Source organism: Carettochelys insculpta, chromosome 1, assembly GCF_033958435.1.
Source record: "Carettochelys insculpta isolate YL-2023 chromosome 1, ASM3395843v1, whole genome shotgun sequence".
Taxonomy (NCBI): domain Eukaryota; kingdom Metazoa; phylum Chordata; order Testudines; family Carettochelyidae; genus Carettochelys; species Carettochelys insculpta.
This window is the reverse complement of record NC_134137.1, coordinates 292422286-292448587: the sequence shown is the minus strand read 5'-3', so window position 1 is coordinate 292448587 and position 26302 is coordinate 292422286. Positions and strand designations below refer to the sequence as shown.

The following is a 26302-nucleotide window of genomic DNA, read 5'->3' as shown; positions in this document are numbered from 1 at the left end:
TACTTAACATTTTCATTCATGGCCTTAGCACAAAAAATGGGAATGTGCTAATAAAATACGTATATGACACAAAGTTGGGAGATATTGCTGCTATGGAGGAGGAACAGAATACCATACAAACTTGAAACTGGGAGTAATAGAAATGGGATGAAATTTAATAGGGCGGCATCATGCACTGAACGATTAACAGCAAGAGGTTTTGCTGCAAGCTGGGGACTTACCAAGTGAAACTGACAGAGAAGGAGAAAGATGGTGGTGTAGTGGTCAATCACAGGATGTGTTTGAGTCGTGGCCATGAAAACAGCTGATGCAATCCAAAATGTTATAAAAAGTGACTAAAGAAATGCTATTTTTTTAAAAAGACCATTGGTCTTTTCTCTATTTTATAGGTTCTGTTTCAGCTGTGGGTAGGACAAAGTTCAGAGTTCTTCAGACGACTAACATTGCTGCTTTCTCCAGTTAATGCAGCCCCCAAGTCCTTGATCACCCCAGAACGTTTGCCTCATTGTATTTTGTCTGATGTGATTCAAGGTCTGTCTCACTCTCATGCTGCCTGCTTAGAAGAGCTTAAGCGAAGCTATGAGTTTTATCGGTACTTTGAAACTCAGCATCAGTTAGGCTTGGAACGTGGAAACAAAACAAAACCAAAGTCAGGAGTTCTAAACAGCCTTCACACAGCAGTGCACAGCTTACAGCTCCATCTCAAGGCCTTACTGAATGAGTAAGTTTTTCTATTTGAGAGAATGTGTCTGTTGTTAGAAAGCTTTAGTCTTGAGCTCTTTTGATTGGTGGTTTATATCCCAGATGGGGATGGGAAGAGAGAAAATTGAGGCGTGCAACTATGCAGCATAAAGGATGGTGTGTATCTGTTTGTGTATGTTGCTTTTTCTGCTTTCCTGCCCAAATATTAGAATTTGCCAGCTGGCCAAACAATTCTGATTTACATTTCATAAATGGAGGAAGATATTGAATTAGTATCCCTTATTTAGTAATGAGCAACATGAATGACGTACAATCTTGTGAATTAGATATTTTGAAGAATTATGTAAAGGGGGCAACTTTAGCAGTTCTCTGGGAATTCAGAAGGATCTGACCAGTTTCCTTTCCCTGTAGTATAAGTGATTGCCCATGTAACGTTTATTCCATTGCAGAATTTATTTGAGGTGGCTGTTTCTCAGAGCAGCGCACATTCATTTTTAAGAGGCGAGGTTTTGAATTAGAAGTGAAGGATTCACTTCTATTCAGGCTCTGATATTGTGCCTATCACCATGGGACCTGAGCTTTAAACCATAACCACTACCCCTACTGCCAAGTATTATGAAGTCAGTCTCTCTGTCCAATGTAAAGTTTGATACTGTAGTTCTTTGTTAATCCTTAGATATTCTGCAGTGCTATCACCTCCTGAAACAATATTCCAAACATTTTGAAAGAAAATTCAGTGCATACAGTAAACTCTTTCATATCTGGCAGCTCCAGACCTGGGAGCTGCTGGATATTCAAATATTCTAGTTAACATAGAGCAACTGGGGGCAGGCAGAGGTGAAGGTCAGTGCTCCCCCCATTAACAAAGTTTCCCCCACACTGTACCCTAGTGCTGGCTCCCACTCAACCTCTGCCCCATTTTGTTGGTGGGGACAGTGTAGAGCCACTTAAATATGATGATGGGGGGTTCGCCATGCCGCATGGGGAGCCACTCTGAGCAGCGGACGCTGGGCGGGCGAGTGGAAGAGCCTGCCAGGAGCACACGCACAACACAGAGGGACACCAAGCCAGCCTGAGGGGCAGAGTGGGGCAGGGCAGGGCATTGCTCACAGGCACAGTAACTCACAAACCACAGCCATGCCTTCACTTTTCCGCACTCCCACCCAGGTGTCCGCTGCTCAGAGCTACTCAGCTGTGAATTGTGCAGATTACTTGAGTGCTGTGGTTATTCAAGTGCCAGGTAAAAAAGAGTTTACTGCAGTTATGTTATATACCTAAAAAGACTTTGCATTAGTTCAGTTAGTTAAATAACACAAAGCCATCTAAATGTAATAGATTACCATAATGAGAATGGAAGAGAGGAGGAGTTTGGCTTTAAATTATTGGAATGGCATTATGGAGCAGTTTACACTACAGTTTAAGGGCATGGGAGAAATGGGAAGATGCTAGTTAAATTCAAAACCTGAAGAAATCATGAAATGCGAGATTCAGATATGTTAATATGATTTTATTTACCATTCATCTAGGATAATAATTCTTGAGGATGAACTTGAAAAACTTGTTAGCTGTAAAGAGACACAAGAACTAACTTCAGAAGCCTATCAAGTCCTAGAACAGAAACTGAAGCTGATTCAGCCTCACATCCAGGCAAGCAACAGCTGCTGGGAAGAGGCCATTTCTCAGGTTGAAAAAATGGTTCGAAGAAACCCAAATAAAAAAGGTATATAGCAACTTCAGTTAGCAACCAGCTGCCTAAATGTAATTAAGGAGATTTTTGTCTAGTTTATATTGCCAAGACTCTGTTTTCTAAATATGTAACTGAGTTTTGTGTTTTCTATATATGTAACTGAGTTTTGTGTAATGACAGTCCTCTTGCGGATAGTTTTCCAAAGTGTCCAGTTTGCCATGTCACTCCCATTTCTCCTTGATGACTTTGAAGCTTTTGACTGACAAAAGAATTTGTGTCATTACTCTTTTCTGAGTGTTCAAAAATGTGCTAGGCATATGTTCAGGTTGAACTAACCTGATATCATCATACAAGTTGTTTTTGATCTTTTCTTTCCAAAGATGGAGTGTATGCGAGTGAACAGGATTGCAATGAGAATGAGTTATTGTATCACTTAAAATAACTTAAGGTGCAGAAAGACTTGCGTGTCTTTCCCACTAGAAATATTTTAAACTGTACAATAAGTGACTATATGGTGATCACAAACATGTAATACATATTCACTTTTCCTGAGAAGGAAAACATCTCTTCTGGGAGGGATTTGATATGGTCATAGACTATGCAAAAGAAAAGGTCTGATACATGATTCCTAGAAGTGACTTCACCACAGGAATCTGAAACAAAATATTTTGGCATTTTTCCCCATCACATTTTTGTGTGTAAAACTTTCTGAAGTTTGTTTTTTGTTGTTCAGATGTTAAATAAGTTTGTATTTAAATAATGAAAAGAGAAGGGGTTTGACATAATTGTCAAATTTTTTTTTAAACAACTGTCTGGTTAATTAGACATGAGATTCCTGCTTTTAAGTTTTAATACCTTATCCTGTTGCAGGACCTAGTAGTGCTCTTGTTCTGGAAGAAGGAATTTTCCTTGACACCTGTTTTAGGTTTCCTAATCTACATCCGCTTTGTACCTCAACATGTTAATATTTTTCCTGGTCTGGTACATTAACTTTTAGGCATTTGCTGAATAGGATTTCACCAATTGCACACAAGCCCGTTCATTTTATCTAATCGTGCCCCCCTTTTTGGCGGGGGGGATGTTATACAAAAACAATTTAGAGAAATGTAGGGTCTTTTTGCAGGGGGGTGGCAATATCGGGGTTACAGGATGGGTGACAGTTTTTTCACTTCCCTTTTTTCCTGCAACTTTTCCATAAATGTGTTGATTTTCAATACTTAATTCCCCACATACCTAAAGCAATTGTAACTGGTACAAATGAATGTTAAACTATATTTTTCTTTTAATATAAGAGTCAAGTACCTTTACTTAAAATGTCCTTTTTTATTTGCAAAAGACCCTGGCGTACACTGTGGTGTGATATAATAACTGCATCTTAAAAAAGTAAAAAGACAGCTCTGTGAAGACATGTAAAGAGTGGCATTAATTTCTGACTTACATTCTTGTTGGGCAAGCATTCTAAATATGTCGTCAGTGGCAGAAATTGTAGGTAGCATCTGTAAATATTTCATGTCAGACTTTCAGTTCTTAGTAACCTAATAACCAAAAACAAATTTGGCAAAATTGTTCAGCACTCTCAACTTAATTAGGAACATAACATATGTCTGCCAAGTTGTTGGTGATTCTCGAAGGATAGTTTGAAGCGTTGGTATGTTAGTCATTACAGTGTGCTCAAAGAAAGCAATGAAGTATGTTATCAGTGTGCTTTGCATTGGAGTCAGATTCTGACACATTACCATACTGAATTCTTAAAGATCAGTGAGTCTGTGCTCACGAAAGCTCATGCTCAAAACTTTTCTGTTAGTCTATAAGGTGCCACAGGACCCTTCATTGCTGTTCATTACAGCACTTAATCTTTGTTTTTATTTCCCTCCCTTTCTTCTCCCTCCTGCCCCCATCTCCAGACAAACTTGAAGCAACTTGTGATAACACGCACTGCCCCGTGATACCATTATTGCAGCCTGCCCTGCATATAGAGGACAAGGATCCAATCCCTGAAGAGCAAGTAAGAGTAAATGGATGCTTTCAAAGTTATATGTGAATTTTGTGTTGCAAAGACATTTCCCTCATCCATTCCTTTTTAGCTGCTTAAAATACGTAAGGCAGCTAGCCAATGCCCTTTCATTAATGGATTCGTGAACAACTCAACAGCAAACAGGGTATATCATAGAACCGTAGGGCAGGAAGGGATCCCAGGAGGTCATGAAGTCCAGCCCTCTGCCTAAAGTAATTATACAGTAATCCCTCAAAATGCACAATTTCGAGTTGTGCTTAACTCTCATTAGTGCAAGTTAAGCACAACTCAAAATCCCACTCCCCCCCGGCTCTGGCTCAATGCCTACTACCCCCATGTGGCTCCGGTTCAAACCCCGCACAGCCCCAGCTCACACTGCCCACCCCCACACTCAGCTCTGGGTCACTAACCCCCAGGCACAAGCTCCAGTTTATCCCCTCCCCCGCATTTCAAACCCCGCCCATGTATGGCTCTGGCTCACCTTCTCCCTGCTCCCCGCCATGCTGCGTGGCCCTGTCTCAACTCAATCCTCCCCACTCCTCCTTGCACCCCTAATCCACTCCAGGCCTTCCCCCCACCCCACGGCTCCAACCCACTGCCAGGCTTAACTCTCCCCGACTATCCCCCCACAACCCCATGACTTGCCTTTTGAAAGGAGCCGCAGGTGCTCCTGCTGCTTCTCCAGCTGCAGAACGTGCATTCTGCTGGGGAAAAAAGCCGCCCCACCCCAACTTAAGCAAAATTCGAGTTCTGAGAGGGCACATGGGAACACAAACCTCTCCTAACTCGAGCGACTACTGTATTGTACTACGTGGCGGTGTTCCCCACCCAGGAACAAGGGGCTTTGAAGTTAGTTTGAAATCCAGCTCCTGTGTATGCTACCTTTGAATCGAATAAAGACATCTCTAAAACAAATGTGGACAGAAGTGTAAATAGGTTAAAAGGCAATTTATTAAGCTAATTCTTACTTGCATAAACCTAAATACTCCTATATGGTTTGCATAGTTTTTACGTTTCTGGACATTTAAAATATTCTTTAAATGAATAATTGTGTGAGGTGCCAGTTTAAGGGCACTCAGTTCAAGGCTAAAGTAACTGGGAAGAAAATTCCTGAGCTCAGGAATTAACCGGTGGGTACATTTTGGGAGAAGATGAGCCTCCCGCTGCCACACCCCATCACTTCTTCCAACTGTTCAGTGTTCAGCTGACTGATTCTTCCCTGTCTGAAGTTACCTGATTGAAGAGTTGTCACAGAGCAAATGAATGAGATAACTGCCCCTGAATGAACTGGACATGGGGAGAGTCATATCCACCAGGAATTATAGGAAGAGGTGATTTCCATCCCAGGTTAAAATCTCTTTTTTATATGAGTGGCTGTTTGCATCACAGTAAATCTGAAGTGACTCCCCTGGCTTCAGTTATTTTGACTTTGTCAGTGTGCTTACTCCAGTTTTAAAGGCCTGCCATGTGAATCACATGGGGGACTATGGCCTTGTGGCTTTATCCTCCTTCTAAAGTGCTGAAGTACTGTAGTATCTCTAAGGGCTTGGCCCTTGGGGAATGTGCAGATTAAAAGAGCAGTTTATTTTTTTTCCTTAGGACTTGGAAGCATATGTTGAAGATATAGATATGGACAATGAGTACAGACAGGAGGACTTTTATTGGTTTTCCCAGGAAGAGAGAGAGAGGCAAAAACGTGAGCAAGAGGAATCCAAGAGAGTATTACAAGAACTGAAATCTGTACTGGGATTTAGAGCTTCAGAGGCAGAGAGACAGAAGTGGAAGCAGCTGCTGTTTCGTGATCATGGTAAGTACTGCCTTTTTTTTTTTAATTAATTTGACTCTAAGTAAGGGTTTTGTCTGTCTGTTTACAATCATGTTTGACACAGTGTTATTAGAACACTTACTACATTGAACTGTAGTAGTGTCTTTGATAGAGCTGTGTGGCCTTAATTTGTTGCTCCATCTGTTCATGTGGCTTATTAGCATCATTTTACTTTCCAACAAAAAACAAAGAAATGGAGTTTGGTCACTAACTTCAGGGTGCAAAGAATTTGGCTCTTAGTGCGTAAAAATAAAGCCCAGCATACAGGGAATTGTTTTCTTTTCAGTTGCTCTCCACCAAATCTGTTCTGCAATCAGGCAGCAAATTGTATAGAGTCATGTGTCTTTGTAAACGATAATAATTTTTCAGGTTTAGAAGAAATACTTTATGTTATTTCAGAATTGCAGACACACATAGTGAAGTGACAGGCTAGACTCTAGTATCTAGTCCAAGCAAGACAGACAGAAAATATTTTTTAAAGATTTAATTTGTAAGTGGAAAAGGATTCTCTTGGAGTAGCCCTTGGACTGTCTGGAAGGGACTGCTAGCTGCTCCACAAACATGTTTCTGGAGGCAAGCATATGCATATTTCTCTTTCCAGGCAACCATGCATGACTCTTACAAAGCCAGTTTGTCATGCCATATGCCGGAATCCAGCAGTAAAACTAGCAGTTTCTCTCTCTTGTAATTGGTAATATTTCTGTTTTCTTCAGTCTTTCTTCCGTCTGTCGTCTTTTTTTCTCTGTTCTTCCACTCCCCTTTCCCTTCCCTTAAAAGAATGCTACAGAAAAACACTACAAAAAGAGCAAATAGCACAGATCTATGAAATCAAGGAGTTCTCCTTCAGAGAGCTCAATCTAAAACTTGAACTAATTCCTTTGTCCTTCCTGCGGTGCTTCAGACAAGGGGGAGACGCTTTCACATCTGGATCTGTCCATACAGTTTGGCAGTGGTTAGTCTACTCTGGATGATCTAATGAGGAGACAGATGTCTCTAAAAAGGGTGTCTGCAAGCCAAAGAAGCCTAAGAGCAGCTCTCCCTGTCAGATGAACGCTTGGGTGGCCACCTCGGAGAGATTCAGCTGCCATCCAGCTGATTTGCAGCGCTCCCATAACACCCACAGTGGGCACCTTGCGTTTCTATTGGTGGTGCACATCCACAAATGCCTTAGTGGACATAACAAAACATATTCCATCCATGTATGGAAAATATGTGAGGGAACACTGTCCTCAGGGCCAGGTGTTCTTTGTGGGTGGAGACAGTCACTTTCAAGTGATCCTGCCTAGTGCAGAAATAATCCAAGTCCTACTTAAAAGCAGTATGGTGTCCAGAAATCCAGCCATTTTGGCTGTATGTCCCAGACAGAAGGGTCAGTCGCCAGAGAAGACAGGAAAGGAGGGACCTATGCGCTGCCTCCTTCAAAGATTCTGTGGACAAGTGCTCAGTAACAGATGTTATGCAGTTATGAGACCTCTATTCCTGCCTTCAAAGACACACATGTGGTTCCATCTCTCACTCCTTCTCCCAGGTCCATTAAGCTTCAGTTCTACTTAAGTTCAAAAGCAAAGGCACCAGAACACTTTAGACACTCCTCAAGAGGAAGCTTTCCTGGCTATCCTTCATCTGTGCTTCATGTGGTGTCACATGATTCTTTTCTACATTCACCCTTGCTCTGTACTTGCTGGCAGGCACAATTCAGAGGACTATTTTCTGTATCTGACACCTTCAGGCCTTTTTCCTCTCACTTTGGCAAAACAAGGACTTAGCTGGTTCTGAGCTGATCACACTCCCATCCCAAGTCTTGAGGTCTCAAATCTAATGACTATTGTAAAATAAAGGGGAGCTTTTGATGACTATGCTTTTGAATAGAACATTACCAGATGCCTAGCTGCATGGATGAGGTACTCACATAGACACCAGGCCTCGACCTAGACTCCAGGAGGGAGTCCAGCATGAACATGTTCTTCTTTGAACTAAGAGCAATGGGCCTAGTCACTCAGCAGTTTCTCCCCTTCCTTTCTTACCCAGTAATTCAAATACATTGTGGCTGTTGGACATCTGCTGCATACATTAAACTCAGTGCGAGCACTTGGGACTGAGGTTCTGTGCATCTCTTCCAAAGTGATGACAGAAGGTTTATCAAACCGTCTGGGCCTGTATCCAAGATAAACTGAAAATATCAAAAGTCTGGCATGGCTGAACAATGCTCACTGGGGTAATGGCAGCTGAATCCTGTAATCTTCAACAAAATACTCTCAACCTGGAACCAGTCTTGGTTGGGCCTCTTCCTATAGCAGTTCATCCGTGTTCCAGTCAGAAACAGAGGTTCTCTGGCATGGGAGATAGATGTCTTTCCATTTCTGTGGTCAGTGCAGTGGATGGGTTCCTGTTAGCCTCCCCTTCTCAGAACGATAGCCAGGAAAATCTGGGGAGTGAAGATAATTATCATTGCTTCCTTCTGGACCAGAAAACTTTGGTTACCTGTTCTGCTTCAGCCATCAGTCTTTGAGACGTGACATCTCCCATTTTCTGAAGAATTGCTGTAGCAGGAATTGGTGCTTTGTTAGAAGTCAACTTAATGTCCCTGAAGCTGATAGATTGATTTTGCAGTTTGTTATGTTTACTTGCATGACGGGGCTGTCCTTTCAATGGAGAAAGCTGCAAGTGTACAGTCTGTTAGAAATGTAAGGAATATTGTTTTGATGCTTGGAGGCCAAAAGCTACGTTATCTTCAAGTTTTCCTTGGGTTCTTTCTACGTTTTTTCCTAGATAGCTGTAATAGGGGGCTTAGTACATTTACATACAGATACAAACTTTAAACCTTGGAAACCTACCACTAAGTGGTATGAAGACACCTAGGCAGTTCATCCTCACATCTCTTGCTTTGTTTCCTCAAGTAATCAACAGTCGTACAACAGCATTCAGGCACCAGCTAATTAAATGGAACTTCAGTTTGGTCCTTTGTCTTCTTGCTGAGGCCCCAGTCAGGTTATTTAGAAAAGTTTTCCCCTGCTTTCTTACTATCAAAATCTCACTCCTCATGTCAGTTATTTCTGGGAGAAGGGACAGGAAAGAAAGGGCATTTTCTTCTGAGGAACCATTTCTTCAGTTATTTTGTTATAGGTTTGTGACCTCCAGTACCAGTATGAGTACCAGTCCCCAGCACCCACTGAAATTTACCTCATGTATAGTCTCCAGTCCATGTCAATCTGAATATTGTTTTATTTCTTTCTTCTGCCCTAAAATATCATTGGTGTAGTCAGAATTCTCAAACCCTACTTGACAGGACAGCCCTAAATGTCATGTGTCTCCTTGATGACCTGTAGTTACTGTAATAATAATAATAACAATAATAATAATAATCAAAAAGATTAGAGTCTCCTAATCGCTCAATGCAACTAGCGAAGAACCATACAATAAGCTTTTAAAAATTCTCCTGGAGTTTGCGTTTGCTCCCTTAGCACTAACATGCGCCCAAAGAACAGAGCATCTCCTGAGGAGTTCTGTAAAGCTACTACTTGGGTCTCTTTTCCTTAGCCAAGTATTACAGAGTTGATGGTGGTGCAGCCTCCATAAATACCTCCTTCAGAACTCAGTAGCCTGTCTGCTTTTGTTTAGATTATATCCAAAATAAAGTATTAGCCCATCACTTACTGGATAGTGCCCAACTGCTTTGACTGTTTCTTCCTGTCTCTCTACCTCTCTCGTACTGCTTGCTGCTTCCTAGCAATTTTTTATGGACTAGTGGAGTAGTGTTCTGTGAACAACACATAACAAGCAAGATGGAATGGGCCTGTCCATCACCAGGTTTAATGGTGTTGTGGCTTTGAGCACAAGCCTTCCCTTTGCATGTAGAGGGTGAGCCGCATGGACACTGGAGACTGGCACTCATACTGGTACTGGAGGTCACCGTGTAGGGCGTTCAGAGCTCCCTTCAGGTGCCTTACTGGAGATGCCCCTGAATGCTGCACCATAGGCTTGGTAAGGGAGACAAATTCACCCAGAAACTGCAGCAGGTGGCCAGTAGCAGCAGCAGTGGGAGTGGGCCACAGGAAGGGCAAGGTGCCAGATCTCCCTAGCCTCACGTGTTGATTCCTGGTTCCAGGGTCCCTGGAGCTCTGGCACCTCAGATGTTCACCCTGGTCCTCCCCACTGCTTTGTCCCTGCAAGCACCAGATGAGCTGGACAGAAACGGGGAGGAGCCGGACCTCAGGGGAGCAGAATCACTGGCCCCCTGAGCACAGAGGAGAAAGTGGATGGATGCAACATTGGCTCAAGCTGCATCTATCCAAGCCGCAGCCAGACACGGTCTGGTGCTGTTTGCCATGGAGAACAGGGACAGAACTACAGCAGGAGATGGCTTTCGAGTGGATTGTCCAAGGACAGCCCAACTGAGGATTGTGGGAAGGGGTCTACTTTCTGAGCAAAGGTTCAGGGTGAGCCCTGTTCTGATAGGCAGTGGGGAGACGTGAGTTGAGAGGAGTAGGTTTGTAGAGGGGTCTGATCTAGATCTGGCTGGAAGGAGGTCTGGTTCCATTTGGAGATTTCAGTCTGGGGAGAGAGGCGGGTCTGGCCCAGTCCTGAGGTGTATGTGTGTGGGGTGAGGAGTTGTTTTAGGGTGGCATATGGGGCTGGTTTTGGAAGATTTGGCCCAGTCTCTTGGGAGCACAATTGATCAGATCCTGGTGTCTGCTCATCCGTGCCTACAGGGAAGGCCAAGCCATGCTAGTATGAATTATGACACTATAAAGAAAATGTACTAGTTGTTCATATTTTTGATTTTTAAAATGTTTTAAACATTTTTAAATCCACCCCAATTTTATGCTAAAATGTAGTTCAAGCCCATGGCCAGGTAGTTTCTGTGAGAGCGTGACTAAGCCCTTGCAGGGGAAGCAGCACCCGGCTGATGTTTTGTTAGCTGGTTTTACCCACTCCGCTTTATGTTGTATTGTTTTTATATTGTAACTTACTGTATGTACCCTTGTGTACATTCTTTTTGCCATAGGGCTGCCACTGTTGGCACCCTAGTGGCAGCCATCTCCACCCGCAGCGTAAAGTCAAAAATAAAACCTATGCAGCTGTGCGCTGTGTCAAAGATAATTTCTGTGTCAGTCTCCTGCCTTTTATATAATCCTGCCCAATGGGGGCCCACAAATGTGCTTGGCTCAGAGCCCACAAAAAGTTTATCCCACTCTGGGTCTGTTCAGGGATTTGGCCCTCCACCAGTTGGACTTTTTGCCATACATAGATAGATATCTTTCCATCATTTTCCAGCTTTGGAAGTATCCTTTGGGCATTTGGCACCAAGACTGGCTCTTAAAGGGCTGGTAGGGAGACAAAAATTTGCATAGTCTTGCCTCTCGAAGCAGGTTGGTAGAGATATACGGTGATTCTCTTCAGAACGGTGACAAGGCCACTCCGTTAGAAGAAGATTTAACAGGTGAGGCCAATCGGTTACTGCTGCACACTATGCTTGTGTCTTGAAAAATAAAATTGAATTCTGAAGCAACATGTTAATGACAACAATTACTAATGTGACGGCCATAAAATCACTCCCATGTTTAGTTAATGAAAATAAATATTACTAAAATAGGATGGCAATGGAAAAAAACTTAATACAGTAATCTTGTTTCCCAAAAAAGTTTTGTGTATTTTCCAGAGTTATTTTCATCTCTGCTTGCAGGGGTAATGTCAGAATGGAATTAGAAAGGGAATGCCACATGGGAACCTGCTGTTGCTGCTCTTGTATGCTGCTATACTAATGGAGCTACTGCAGTTTAGGGATCTGTTTGTTGGAAATGGACACAATCGTTTTGCTATAAAGAAAGACGTCTGTTCTTCAAGAAGCAATTGTATCGTGTTGTACTAACCCCTAAAACTGGGAGGAGAGACTTCCTGGCAAGCATCCCATTGCTGGCAATGGGACTCGCCGTTACTGCTGCTGCTAACATCAAGAGACTAAATTAGACAACTCTTTATTGTGTGAGAACCACATACTGGACTGTATGCACACACATATCTTATTTATACATTGAGATGTATAAAATCAGATATTACCTACAAGGCATTTTTATTATGTCCCCATTATCTTTACTAGATTAGGTAACTATTATTTAGAGGAAGTAAGATGCAGCAATTGACTTTACTTGTATTTTCCATAAAATACATAAGCTCTATGTAATAGTATTTTCACTTGTGTCTAATGAGTTCTAAAGAGTACGTAGACCTAATAGCCATTACCTTACATTTGCAGCATTCTGGTCAGAAAATAGAACTTTATTTTACCCTTTTTAACTCTCATTTCCATCTCTTAAGACACATAGCTGAGTTATGTATGGAATGTTACTTTTTTAGTTATTTTCTTCCCCTTTTTATTTCCTTTTTTAAGCTGCAGTGAAGCCCTTGTCCCCTGTAGAAGCAGTGGAAGCTGTACATAATTTGGAATCCTGTCTGAATTCAGAAGCAGAAAAGCAGGAGTGTAGCCAAGCTAGTGATAATTCTGATGAGATAGACTCTAGTTCCAAAGCCAATGTCACTGCAAATGAGAAAAGCAGTACAGAATATTTATGTGAAGATCCGACAAAGTGTGAAAACACAGACATTGCTGCTGGTGCAGGTGGATCTCCAGTGGCTGTTGAAAGGACATGCTACCAACATGAGGGTGACGAAGATGAGGCGGAGGTAACTAGTGTGGATGAAATGGAGATTTTACAACCCCCTTTGAGGGACACCTTACAGTCCCCCATCAGGCAAAGGCTGTCTCAGCTCCATATATCGACAGATTTCAACTTCACATCAGGTCTGGCTGCACAGGCTGCTGCCAAATCACTTACTTTTGCTACCATAAAAGAACAAACTTTTGGAGATGATGATGATGAGGAGGAGAACAAAGACCGTGTAGAAGAGAACAAAGATGAAGACAAAGACTTGAAAAATGAAGGAGGATTCTAAGTCCCATCGGAACTTTGTTACACATTGCATTGCCTGCTTGAATTCTATAAAAGGCAGGTGATGTGAGTGAAGTAGCTCAGGCATGATGGATTCATAGATGAAAATGATGATTGGAAAAAGCTAAGACCTAAATGTAATGCTTACTGTTCCCTATATGTGAAGCTCTGACTAGGGCTTTCCCAGTACATTGATGATATGCAGGTAAGCTGAGGAGTTAGAGGCTGGACGCCCAGATTAGACATCTGTCTCCTTTTGATGACACCACTGGTGGGTTTTGGAACTTACCTGAGTATTTTATGATTTATTTATATTATATTATTTTTTTCTAAAAAGAAGAGAATATGTCTGGAATTTCAGCAGATATTCGTGAAGTAGCAGTGTTAATTATAACACTAGTCAAAGCAATTCTTTTTGAAAAATGTAAGCTGTGTCATGTGGTCTGTCTCATCTCCTTTGTTTTGCCTTAAATGTCTCCTGTTAACAACCTAGGTTGTTGTAACTTCATTGATTAAAGACCCCCACAAACTAAAATGAAGAATTTTAAATAAAACTGTGATAGTATTAGAGGATTGGGCTAAAGGAGTATGAAGTTAGTTGCTCTTCATATTAAGGTTCCATTTATAAATAATTTATAAAGGATTGATAGATAATTAATACACATTTTAAGCAAGACATAGGCATGAGTAATGTGTGTTATGGATGGTTGTGAGTACATCAATAGGTGTTACAGATAGCTAGAAATAGCCTGTTGGACTGTATAACAATATATACCAATTGTTTAATGGTTTATTAAAACACCTTTTAATGAGTTGTTGGCCCTTCGTAAGTGGAACCGTAATATGAGTGTGACTTAAGTAACTTGCATGGGGTTATAAAGTACAGTATAGAAGACAGAGCTGTGGTTAGGTGCTGGAGTAAGTTTTTAAGCTAAGTTAAATTAATCTTTTTTTAATTATCTACTACAATTTTAATGTTAAACTTTTTCCTAATGTTCCTTAACATTTCTCTGTATCACAGCTAAAACCTCTCTGAGACCAGCAGAAGACATGCACTTACATCCTTTCAAATTAAGATGTGTCTTGTCACCCAGTTGACACTTAAGTCTAAAGAAGTAGTAGTGGGGAAGCTATTTGTTTCTCTCTGCAGCTCTGATTCAGAGTACAGTGAACTGACACAGAAGAGGTTAATGCCAAAGAAGGGGAGAGCAGTGGTTTCAAAGCTCTGGCCTCCTGCGATCTGACACAACAGGAGCCCACCCTCTGAGTAAAGAGGCCATATCTCAGGCTGAGAGGGAGCAGACAGACACTCCGGATCTCTAGGAAATGGATGGATTTCCATTCAGGTATCAGGCCGGTCATTTCTCCTGCTACCTCCTCCCTGCATCTGCCAACTCCTTAGGTGTGGGGTATGGTGCACCCACCATCAGGGACTTAATGGCAGGGAAGTTCTTGAGGGTCCTGTGCTGCCATGGGGAATGTGAAGCAAGTGGAGCTCAGTGAGTGTTTCAGTACCTAAGAGAACATTCCCTTTGCCATTTTGTAGTAAGACCAAACCTGCTCTGCAACCTTGTCACTCCCCTGGTATTGATGTGGAGGAAACACTGTGAGTGTAAATATGTGACGTTTCATAGCCCTCGAATGGGGATATATTAACATGTAACTGAGGGTGCAAGTGGCTCAGGATCATGGCTTACCCAGTGTATCCTCTGCCATCTTCTCCCTGTTTCTTCTGCTCCCTTGCACTCTGATCAAAGCAAGGGGGATGTCTTTAAATACTTTGTTTGCCTGTAATAGTGTATTCTGTGTCCTTATGTACATATATGTGGGTGAAGGCTGTAATCTGAATGATGCCGAAGAAACATTGTGAAAATATAGTCCTCTGCTCAGCCATGGTGTACTGAGCAGCTGAGCATCCCTTTTGGTAGTGGAGCTTGTTCCATCACAACCTAGAGAGGGGTCTATTGAGAAGATAGAGCTGTTGATGCAGTTCTCTCTATGGTAGGCAGTTGTCTTCCTAACTTTAGAATAACTAGTTTAGATAGACAGGTAGTGTGAGGAATGCTGTCACTCCCATTTGAAAAGACATCTTCCTTGTCCTTGACCCTCAAGTTCACCAAGTGCCATGATATTTTTTAGCTAATTCATCCTCTTTTCTAGTTTTGTTTTTCACTGATGCTTGTTCCATCAGCTCATCCACCAGCATCTCATGACCTTTGGCTGTGTATCACAATATTATGGAATTTCTTTTCCCTATATCCAAATAATGAAATCCTATCTCCCTTAAATGACCGTAAGTTTTTAGAAGAGAGAAGGTGGTGAAGGGGAATCTTTCTGGACCAACTTCTGTTGGTAAGCAAGAGCGTTATCAGGCTTACACAAAATTCTCTGCATAAGCTCAAAAGCTTGCCTTTCTCACCAGCAGAAGTTGGTCCAATAAAGGATATTTCCTCACTCACCTTGTTTATCTAATATTCTGGGGCCAACATGACTACAACGCTATATGCTATTATGATAAATAATTAAAAATTTTCTGGCATTTGATTTTCACTACTCTCACAACTCTAGCTAAAGTTAATGGGAGCTGCTGGACTGCTACAAACATACATCCATATCTCTTGTTTGAGCCAGGAATCTGCAGACTTGGACAAAAAAAAAACGAAGAAAAGACTCTGGCTGATCACTTAGAATAAAACGTGAGAAAAAAATAAACCTATGGAGTAAACAATCTTAGATTTCATCACCATTAAAAAATGCAAGTTTTGCATAAGTAAGTCAGTTGACTGTTAAATGAAAATAAAATTGGAAAATGTAGGGAGTGTATTCTTAACACACACACTCTCTCTCTCTCTCTCTCTCTCTCTCTCTCTCTCTCTTTTTACATTTGCATCCATTTAAGATGCCACATCCAATTGTACTAGTGGGCAATCTGGTGTAAGGCTATTTATTTAATATCCTCCCTGCAGAAAAATCCTCCACCCAAAGAATGGTCTCTTTTGATTTGATAACTTGCACCCAGCTCCATACACCTAGACTCTTATCGTCCAGATTTCTTCATGATGTCATCTGCAAGAACCCTTTGTTTCCAAGCCGTAGAGCATTCTGAGCCGTTTCTTTCTGCATTCTACAAGTTTTTTTCCATACAAAGCTTCTGCATTAGCATCCATGCACAGTGTTAACATACTGCACATATTGTGCTAGTGCTGCCCAGTGCTCTTTGATTGATAACTGCAGAATGAGATCCTAATAAGAACAAAGTAATGAGAACAAAGTACTCACTTTTTAGACTTTGTTAAATTTTGACCACAACCAGAAGGTTGCAAGAGCCTGTTCAAAGGCAGGTACTCTGGGGACTGAATTAGTGCCTTCTTATTCTTTAACTAGGCTTGCAGGGAGTGCAGCCCAGCAGCCAGTTAGGCAGCTGTGGCTTGTTAAGGACCAGTGTGCAGGAAAGGGACAATTAGACACCCTTTGCTAGGGAGAAGGTCTTGTGGCTCACAATTAAATGTTCCCCCCCACCCGCCGCCCCAAAGGGGGAAGGATTTGAGAAGTGCAAGAGGAAGAGAGGCTGGAGGTTTGAGTAGCTGAGAAGTATAGCATCTCAGGAAGGTACAGAGAAAGGCATCAGAGGGAAGTGGTGGGAAGCCCATGGAAATGTCAGTGCGGTAGGGCAGAGGTAAAAGCCCCACCTGCTGCCTCTCTCTGAGGGTCCCTGGGCCAGAGACCAGAGTAGTGGGTGGGCTGGGGCTCTCCCCAGCCTTCCCCTGGAGGGCCGTCCTAGTGGCAGGACAGGAGCAGCCCAAAGACCTGCTGAAGGGGGTTTGTTTTCCCCTCACTTAGGACTTGCCTGTAACAAAAATGGCTTGGTAAGTGGAGACCCTTGCCTTTGGGAGGCCCCAAGCCAGCAGAGAAGCCATCCTGAGTTTCTGAGGCACACAAGAAACCACCAGGAAGTGCAGAACACCTCGGGGGGCTGACAAGGGACTTATCATGCCACATTGAATACAGGGGTGAGCTGATGACACTCAGTAACTAGAGTTCTTTGCAGTGAATAGAAGTGACAGTAAATATATTTTCAATATTCCATTTAAAATTAATACCTTCATAAAGTTTTGGAGGAGTGCACAGTTATATATGGTCAAATAATGTCAAAGGTAACGTCTTCTCAAGCAGATCCATCTAAAAGGAATCCTAAAGGCAAAACTCACTTTCATAGGTTTGATTATACTCTGATATCCTATCTAATTTCTGTCTTTGAGGTTTATAGGCATAGTAGCAAGTAAACACTTGAATATAGACAGATATTTATGACAGAACTATTTATTGCTGATGAACACTGTTTTTTTATTTTACGTAACAATATAGTGAAAAGCCATACGCTGCTGCATGTGGTTTTAGAGAATTATAAGCAATGCACACCTTTTAAAGCAGATAGGAACATGTTTCATCAATAATAAGCAGCATCAGCCACTGCCAGGCCCTCTTATTGCACTTACGGTAATAAGATAATTGAGCTCCCGATAAATTGTTCCTGTTCCTCACAGCGTATTTGAAATCAGCTGATCCACACATAGAGAGAAAAACTGATGGACCTGATCAAGACTGACTGGTTTTATTGAGTTTCCAAAGGGCGCCCTACTGCAGTGTTCCTTGTGTGCCCAGTGCTTCATTGATTTCAGTGGATATTTTGGGTGGCTATTAATAGCAGAATTGGCTCACATTTTGTCAACTTCTTTGCAAATGCGTGAGTCGACAAACTTCTGAACTACTGAACTTTCCCATTTCAGTTAGTACTATTAGTTTTCTGTCTGTCCCATACATCTAGCTGCTGAGATGGAAGGAAATGAAAGAAAATATTTGGTTTGGTGAAGGAAAAAAGTATTCAATATTCAGTGGTATTTTTTCAATAAATGTTTTCCTTCCTATGCAAAATGAGAAGTTGTTGAATCAAAATAAAAACTAGTTTGAACTTCAGCAATTGCCACCCGGTCCGATATGCCTTATAAAGGTCGAACAGAACTTGTTTAAATACCAGCGGGACATTTAAGATACTGCAACTGATCTCAGATGAATGAGCACATACCACAACATATTGGGTAGGAAGAGATACTCTGCACATGATGGATTTACAAGTTTAGTAGCAGTGAATACATGGGTATCAAAGAGGGGTGAGCAGGCTGTCTGGTCAGGACTTGAGGCTTGTCTGCAAGGCATTTTACTGCCTGGCAAGCCAGGGCATGAATCTAAGTGCAGAATCTTGCTGACCAACAATGTCCTGTGTGGACATTGCTGCAGCATAATGTGAATCCCACAGTGAAGCTTGCCGTACACAGTATACATAGTACTTGCCGTACTTGAATATATAGTAAATCATACCACGCTCTGGGACTTTCATTGTGCAGTAGTTCAGCAGGTGCAATCTAGATTGACATCCTAGTTTGCCCTGCAACAGCATGGTGTGTAGAAAAGCCCTTCATCCCTCCTAGAACCCTGATCCAATCCCTTTATGTAGAGACCAGAAGTGCACCCGTCTTCTCGTCCTCCTTAGTGACTGTCCACGAGCCCTAGAATTTTGCCAGTTTCAGATGATGTCCACCTGGCAATCAGATGACTTCCTAAATCTTATTGGCTGTGTGGTGATTGATGCTCCATCCATTTTCTCCTATTCCATTACTAAAAGGGAAAAACAGCCATTTTAATGACACACAATACTAACTTTTAATAGTCTCAGATGGAGTTTATCATTTCATGGCAACTTATCTTAACTATAATAGAGCCCCAAGTTACTGTGTTGCCCTTATTTACAAATGTCTCAAAATCCATTTAAATGTTTGAGAGAGAACAATCAGAAACCTAGAAAAAATGCAGCCAAGATTTTCAGGTATTAAAATACACCACAATAGTTTTGCTCAAGTGTTTGCTACATGACCTGCCCATCAGTGACCCAGAAAATAAGTTTAGAAACCTGTTCTGAATTCACACTCTGGCATGGCTTGTGTGTCAAGAGTAACTCTGCAAGCTGTCCTAAGTCTCCCAAACATAATAAATATTTGCTTACCCCTTTATATTTATATTTATAGATATTTTGCCAACTTTAGCTCTGAATAAATTGTGTGCATTTAGTTCTTATTGTGTAGTCAGGGTGTAGTTTTTCACTATAGTTATGCCGCTCAACCCCATAGTGTTGACATAGATTACAGTACCAAAAAGAAATAGAAAATTCCTGTAGGAACTGGCCCTCCCTACATACAACAAGAAAGTCAAGGGAAATATTCTTCTGTCAGCCAAGCTGCATCTATACCAGGGCTTAGTCAGCACAGATGTGCTGTCCTGTGCATGGCACTTTTACATCCCTGAGCACTGCAATCTTTTCAACCCACGTTAATATTGGTGCACTCTTTTGGTAGTTTTATGTCTTATGAAGCTTGAAGAACTTTTTAATATGAATTGGGTCTTCCTCTTGTGTAAGTATAGAGATGTAGGGAGCCAGGACGGTACGTATAAATCCAATCCCATCTTCCCCATCTATTTCAGTAAACTAATCGCAAAGTTTTGACTCCGACCTGATCTCCATCCAATATTTCTGGGCACCCTATTTATCGTCATATTACATCATCTTGTTCAGTAACTTCCCCGCTGACCAAGCATTTTCACAAAATGTAAATCTAGACTGTGATTAAGGAATACTAATTAGGCTAGTAGAAATCTGTTAGTCCAAAGGAGCATTTTTGATGCTTTAATCAGAATGTTTCTTTTTCTGGCTACTGTAGGGATTTTTTAGAGTTTTAGCCTAACTCGGTGATTATTATGCAGCCTCCATTTCATATTCTTTTCCTGGTTTCTGGCTTCATTACAACCCATGTAACTTAAGTAAACCTTTTAGGATCAAGCCCAGTAGCTGTACCGCACAGACTTGTGCTTTTGCTGTCAGCTTCATTTTGACTGCATATTGAAGCTTGACTGTAGAAAGACTGGATGTCTTGGCGTATAATGGCCACTTGTATCACGTTCTGGAATCTGGCATTTGCAGTTTAAAGAAATGAGTTCTCAGTCTCCATTATTCCCTTAACATTTAGGTTTAAGTTTTATTGACATAGTTGGATGTGAACTCAGAGCAATGTTCCTCTCATGCCTGATGGAGGATTTTAAGCTGGTCCCCTTAGTTTTTAAGGCCCTGATTCTGTGTGAAACCTCACAGTCATGGCTATTATTCAGCCTCTGGACCCATTCAGGCTGCTTGTTTTCCCTCTCAGCAGTCATCCACTGGTTTCCAGGGCCTTTAGTTTAGTACAATGACTCACCCTCTGATTAAAGCACAATAGTTTACCTCTTCCAAAGTTCATGTCCAAAAGGAAATAACCATTCTTCTGCCCCAGACTGCTGCCAGGCACAAACCTCCTGAGAGTCTGTCTTCTCCCTCAGCAGTCTTTAGCTCTTCTCTTTAGTTCAGTTGCCAACCATTCTGGGCTCCAAATGTTTGCTTTCCAGTTTAAGATAGTTTCTGCTGTGCTGCTAACAGTGAATGGAGATGACCCGTATATAAACCACCTGTTGTTCCCCTTTCTTCTAGACGCTGTCTAGAGTCTACCCGTTTCTTAGGCTGGGAGTTCTCAGTGGAAACACTACTACAGTGTTAGAAAAGCATCCAGAACCAAAGGATCACTGCCATAAATTGATTGTTAATGACAGTAGTGGTGGGTTGGCTCCACTGGGAGACTGGATGTAGATAGCCAGCCACTGACAGTGCTCTAAGAACTGTTTTGATTAGATTGGCTCTGGGGGGGTTTATATGACTAGGTGCTTAGAACAGGCTCTGCAGCCTAGAGTCATCTTCGTTAGCGCTCCCAGCACTTTGGGGAGCTGAACAGCTAAGAGCAAAAATGGGAAACAGGAAAAACCCCTTTCTATAGAAGGGGACAGAGAGTTAAGTAACCTTCAGCACTTGGCACTGATGCTTGTTGCCTGTGGCCCTTTTCTAATTGCTCTTGTCTTTTCTTCTCTTTCTCCAGTCATTTATCCCTTTCCTCCTCTTCTGTAACTATGACATCGTGAAACAAAAAAGCAGTCATGTAGCACTTTCAAGAGTAACAAAATAATGTGTTAGGTGGTGAGCTTTCGTGGGACAGACCCATTTCTTCAGATCTACAGCCCTACCAGAACAGACTCAATATATAAAGCACAGAAGTCCAAAAAGTGTTATCAAGGCTGACAAATCAGAAAAATTATCATTGTTGGCATTTGTCACACATTTTCCTGTATTCTCTCATTTATTTGTTAAGAGCAGCCTTTGTATTCTTCTTTGGGTGAGTTTCCCCCATTTTGGAGTTTTTCTTCAGTGAAACTGAACACTGGACACTTCGGCCGTGTCTACACTAGCCCCAAACTTCAAAATGGCCATGCAAATGGCCATTTCGAAGTTTACTAATGAAGCTCTGAAATACATATTCAGCGCCTCATTAGCAAGTGGGCGGCCGTGGCACTTCGAAATTGGTGCGGCTCGCCGCCACGCGGCTCATCCCGACGGGGCTCCTTTTCGAAAGGACCCCACCTACTTCGAAGTCCCCTTATTCCTATGAGCAGATGGGAATAAGAGGACTTCGAAGTAGGCGGGGTCCTTTCAAAAAGGAGCCCCGTCGGGACGAGCCGCGTGGCGGCGAGCCGCACCAATTTCGAAGTGTCACGGCCGCCCGCTTGCTAATGAGGCGCTGAATATGTATTTCAGCGCTTCATTAGTAAACTTCGAAATGGCCATTTGGATGGCCATTTCGAAGTTTGGGGCTCGTGTAGACACGGCCTTTGAAAGTCTTTCTGATTGCCTTTTTTTCTCTCTCTAGTACATTGTAACACATCAATTTCCCCTGCTGTCACCTCCATCGCCTTTACCCCTCCATTTATGAGGACTGCCTGTACTGCCTTTGACTAGCTCTTATTGAATGAATGGGAGAATGGAAAAGGGTATATGCTTTTATCAGCACTGCAGTTTTGTTCTGTCTGTACTGAAGCTTGTTTATAATTTCATCTTCTACTGAAGATGAATTTCCTGCTAGTTTCTGCAGAATATGGAGCTGATTCATTGGTACAAGCACTTTAGGAATGAACTCTGGTTACTCCTGGACACATACTTAGTGACTGAAGTAAGAATGGTTTTCTACATAGCACGTGCTCTCTGTTGCACCTTCTCTTCCTCTGACAAGGCCCATGGACTATATGACCATGTGGTGCGCCCTCACCTTCCCTTTTGTCAAGTTGCTGCAAACATCTCTTTCTGTCACATAAATGACTGACCAGAGGGCTTGGCAGAGAGGGGGAAAAGGTATCACTGAGGTGTCTGGCAATAAGGGGAGGCTTTTGGCGCAAGAGCTGGGCTCAGGAATTCTGGAGATGCCTTCTCTATGTGAGGTTTCTAAGGGTGCCAGGAAATAAAGCTCCTTCTGTACATCCTGAGAGCTCCTGAAGACAGGGAGACAGGACAGCCGGGGAGAGGAGCTATGTAGCTGGGGACTTAGCTCTTGCATGTTGTTCCTAGACTATGGACTTGTCTTCACTACAGATTTAACTCAATGCTCAACTGTGGGGTTTTCCCTTAACTTTCTCCAGGGTGACACATCCACATGCCTCTGTCTACGCTACATGGGGAGGTAGCCACTACTCCCTGACGTAGGGCAGACCTTGAGGTAGCTGTTAATGTGCTCTGCTCCCATGAGGTAGCTGCAGTGCAGACACATAGCCATGGGCAGTTGCAACAATCAAGACATGATGATCTAATCCCTTTCCATAAACTCATTGGTGGATGTTACAGAGAGATAGCCGTGTTAGTCTGTATACTATCAAAACAAAAAAGCAGTCCACTAGCACTTTAAAGACTAACCACCTAATAAATTATTTTGTTGGTCTTTAAAGTGCTACTGGACTGGACTGCTTTTTTGTTTTCATTGGTGGATTGTCAGTCTGACACTGTTCAGCTCCTTCCTCCACTCTGCTCAAATTCCCTCTTCTAGTTTCTCCAGCTTCACCCTTCTCCTGTACTTGATTCAGTAGAATTGTACCCCTAAACAAGTCCATATTGCAGTGTGCAGCCACATGACCATGGGAACACAAGTGAATCTTTGCACAGTTTTGGGTGGACATTAGGATATGTGCCCAGACAGTTGTATTCCTTATCAGGACTAGATACAAGGAGAGATTCAATGAGGGGCATCGCAGCACAGTCCTGTGGTCATGCTATCCTAGAGTAAGCTACCACAGGTTAATTGACGCTGTGATTGCTTACCCCCATACTTAGCATGCGGTGAAGACAGATGCTGTACTCTGATAGTGGTAGGAGCTCCAAAGGGCAGCCACTGCCTTCGGTGAACTTTCCTTTACCTGGATTTCAATTTTACAACTGTGCAGCCGTTCTGGGGCCTTTTTCCACCTAGGTTTGACTCATCAGAAATGACCCAAAATTCCTGGCTACTGCCAGGTATCCCAGGGAAGAAGGGTGTTCTTAGAGCTGGTTTATGACAGCAGGCTGATGAAGGGGACATGATCTCTTTAGCGAAAGGAAGCTTGTAGGGACAAGACTCTGCGGTGTTGGGTCTTGTTGTATAATTTAGCTCTAATGTGTTGCATAGTACAAAAATTCTTGCTTATTCTACTTAAGAAAACACTATATTTGAGCTAAGTATTAGTATCATCACTTGCCATTTCCAGTACTTTTTATCTTGAATATCTTGAACCCATCAAATTACAGCTGTTAGACATCAGTTTACTGAAAAAGTTGTTTACATTTTTCTTCTCTTATCAGAAAGTTTTGAGCTGCCTCTGTGTTTTCTTCATAGTGTCCTAAATGCAAATGTTCTTTGGGAAGTGATAACTACCACTTTGGACAGACGAGATTTTCTATGTAAGATCTGTCCATGTTTCCTATCCTGCCAAGAAGGTGCATATATTAAGACATAAGATTGTAACTTTTGAGCACGTCACGTTCTTTAACCATTTGCAGTTTTCTGTTTCTGAATTTCTCTATTTATATATTAGGCACTTGTCTTATACTGTGTACTTCTTTGTATGAGCTTGTATTACTATAGTCTTTTCTCTCATTAAAATCTGTTCTTCCTCAGCCTTCTTCTATGCTGCTTTTGTTGATGGTATCACCAACATAGACTGGCCCAGAGTTTAAATGTCAGTTTTTCATCCTGCTGATATGTTGTCACTATGAGCCCTATACGTAACAAGGGCCATGTTTGCAATCTGTAATATTGTCCCAATTACTAGGGCAGTGAAATATTACGTTGGCACAACTAATCAATTTATTTAAGAGTTGACAAAGTACCCACTGTACACATAACTGTATATGAAGCAGAAGATCCCTGTCCGGAGGAGCTTACCATCTAAGTAGATGGACACTATAATAAAATATGAAGGGGGATGGAATCCAGAGACAGGTTTTGTCATAAAACAATTTTGCCATTAGTCTTAAGGGTAGATGGCAGAATATTTACTGGCATGCATTAGTATTTACAGGCTTTATGGCAAAAGCAAGTTATGAGGTGGGAGTTGGAAGGGGAAAGTGTGGACACCTTAGCTGCGTCTACACGTGCACGCTACTTCGAAGTAGCGGCACCAACTTCGAAATAGCGCCCGTCGCATCTACACGCGTCGGGCGCTATTTCGAAGTTAACTTCGACGTTAGGCGGCGAGACGTCGAAGTCGCTAACCTCATGAGGAGATAGGAATAGCGCCCTACTTCGACGTTCAACGTCGAAGTAGGGACCGTGTAGACGATCCGCGTCCCGCAACGTCGAAATTGCCGGGTCCTCCATGGCGGCCATCAGCTGGGGGGTTGAGAGATGCTCTCTCTCCAGCCCCTGCGGGGCTCTATGGTCACCGTGGGCAGCAGCCCTTAGCCCAGGGCTTCTGGCTGCTTCTGCGGCAGCTGGGGATCTATGCTGCAGGCACAGGGTCTGCAACCAGTTGTCAGCTCTGTGGATCTTGTGTTGTTTAGTGCAACTGTGTCTGGGAGGGGCCCTTTAAGGGAGCGGCTGGCTGTTGAGTCCGCCCTGTGACCCTGTCTGCAGCTGTGCCTGGCATCCCTATTTCGATGTGTGCTACTTTGACGTGTAGACGTTCCCTCGCTGCGCCTATTTCGATGTTGGGCTGAGCAACGTCGAAGTTGAACATCGACGTTGCCGGCCCTGGAGGACGTGTAGACGTTATTCATCGAAATAGACTATTTCGATGTCGCAACATCGAAATAAGCTATTTCGAAGTTGGCTGCACGTGTAGACGTAGCCCTTGTGAGATAAAAAGTGAGTTCCAGGCATTAGTAACTGTAGAAGAAGAAATAAGCATGAGAGACAGACACTAAGGGAGCAGTGATATGGGAGTGAATGATCAGAAATGAGAGCAAAGATTGAAATGGGGGAAGAGTTGCTCTACTTCTCAAGAGGCAGGATGGAGATACTTGAACTCCATTGGAAAGATAAGAGGAAGCCAATGAAGGGATTCAAAGAGAAGTAACCGTGTTCTAAGCAGCAGGGAAGAAAGAGATTCTCTGTAGCGTGAATCTGTACTTCCATTAAATTTGGAGATATTAGGGGGTTTTCCTGGCTTTTGCCAGACCAAAAGCAGAAAAGTTGATTTCTAATTCCTCACTCCATACATTAGTCTACTGTTAGAATATGCTGTAGACTTACTTTATGAACCATACCCAAATCTTCTGAGCTTTGAACCAGAGACTTACCCAGTAGTTGTGTCTGAGAGCTCTCTTCCTTTGCCAAGTTTCCTTCTCCCTCCAGTTCATTCTGTCTGGCAGGTAAAATGTCCACATGGAAGTACACTGAGGTAAGTTAGAAATCTCTAATCAATAGATTCCCAGCAGTTGATCAGAGTACAGCCATCTTCATCATCAAGGGGTTCACCTTCCTTATTTCTTCAAATGTTGGCTAGTGCCACTTCTGACAGATGGGTCTTGAGATGTTCAGATAAGACCTCCTCATAGACTTTAAACATCCTCTTTTACTTTTCTTAACGTGTTCTCTGCCCAAGCTCACATGAAAAGACGAGTGTCCCTTCACTTTGTAGCAAATCATCTTTGTCTGGGAGCAATAATGTTGGCTCCTTCAAGAAAGAGGTTCTGGTTTCCA

The 26302-nt window shown here is 42.4% G+C and overlaps 1 protein-coding gene across 2 annotated transcripts in view; it reads left to right on the top strand.

Moving 5' to 3' along the window:
- VEZT (vezatin, adherens junctions transmembrane protein) overlaps positions 1-21584 on the top strand; it is a 106333-nt gene extending 84749 nt beyond the window's left edge. For both annotated transcript variants that reach the window (XM_075011705.1, XM_075011695.1), the window contains exons 8-12: positions 390-721; positions 2229-2422; positions 4294-4394; positions 6003-6210; positions 12617-21584. In XM_075011705.1, coding sequence (XP_074867806.1) covers positions 390-721; positions 2229-2422; positions 4294-4394; positions 6003-6210; positions 12617-13179 — 1398 coding nt within the window. In that variant the 3' untranslated portion in view covers positions 13180-21584. The remainder of the gene's footprint in view (positions 1-389; positions 722-2228; positions 2423-4293; positions 4395-6002; positions 6211-12616) is intronic.
- Positions 21585-26302: the final 4718 nt, after the last annotated feature.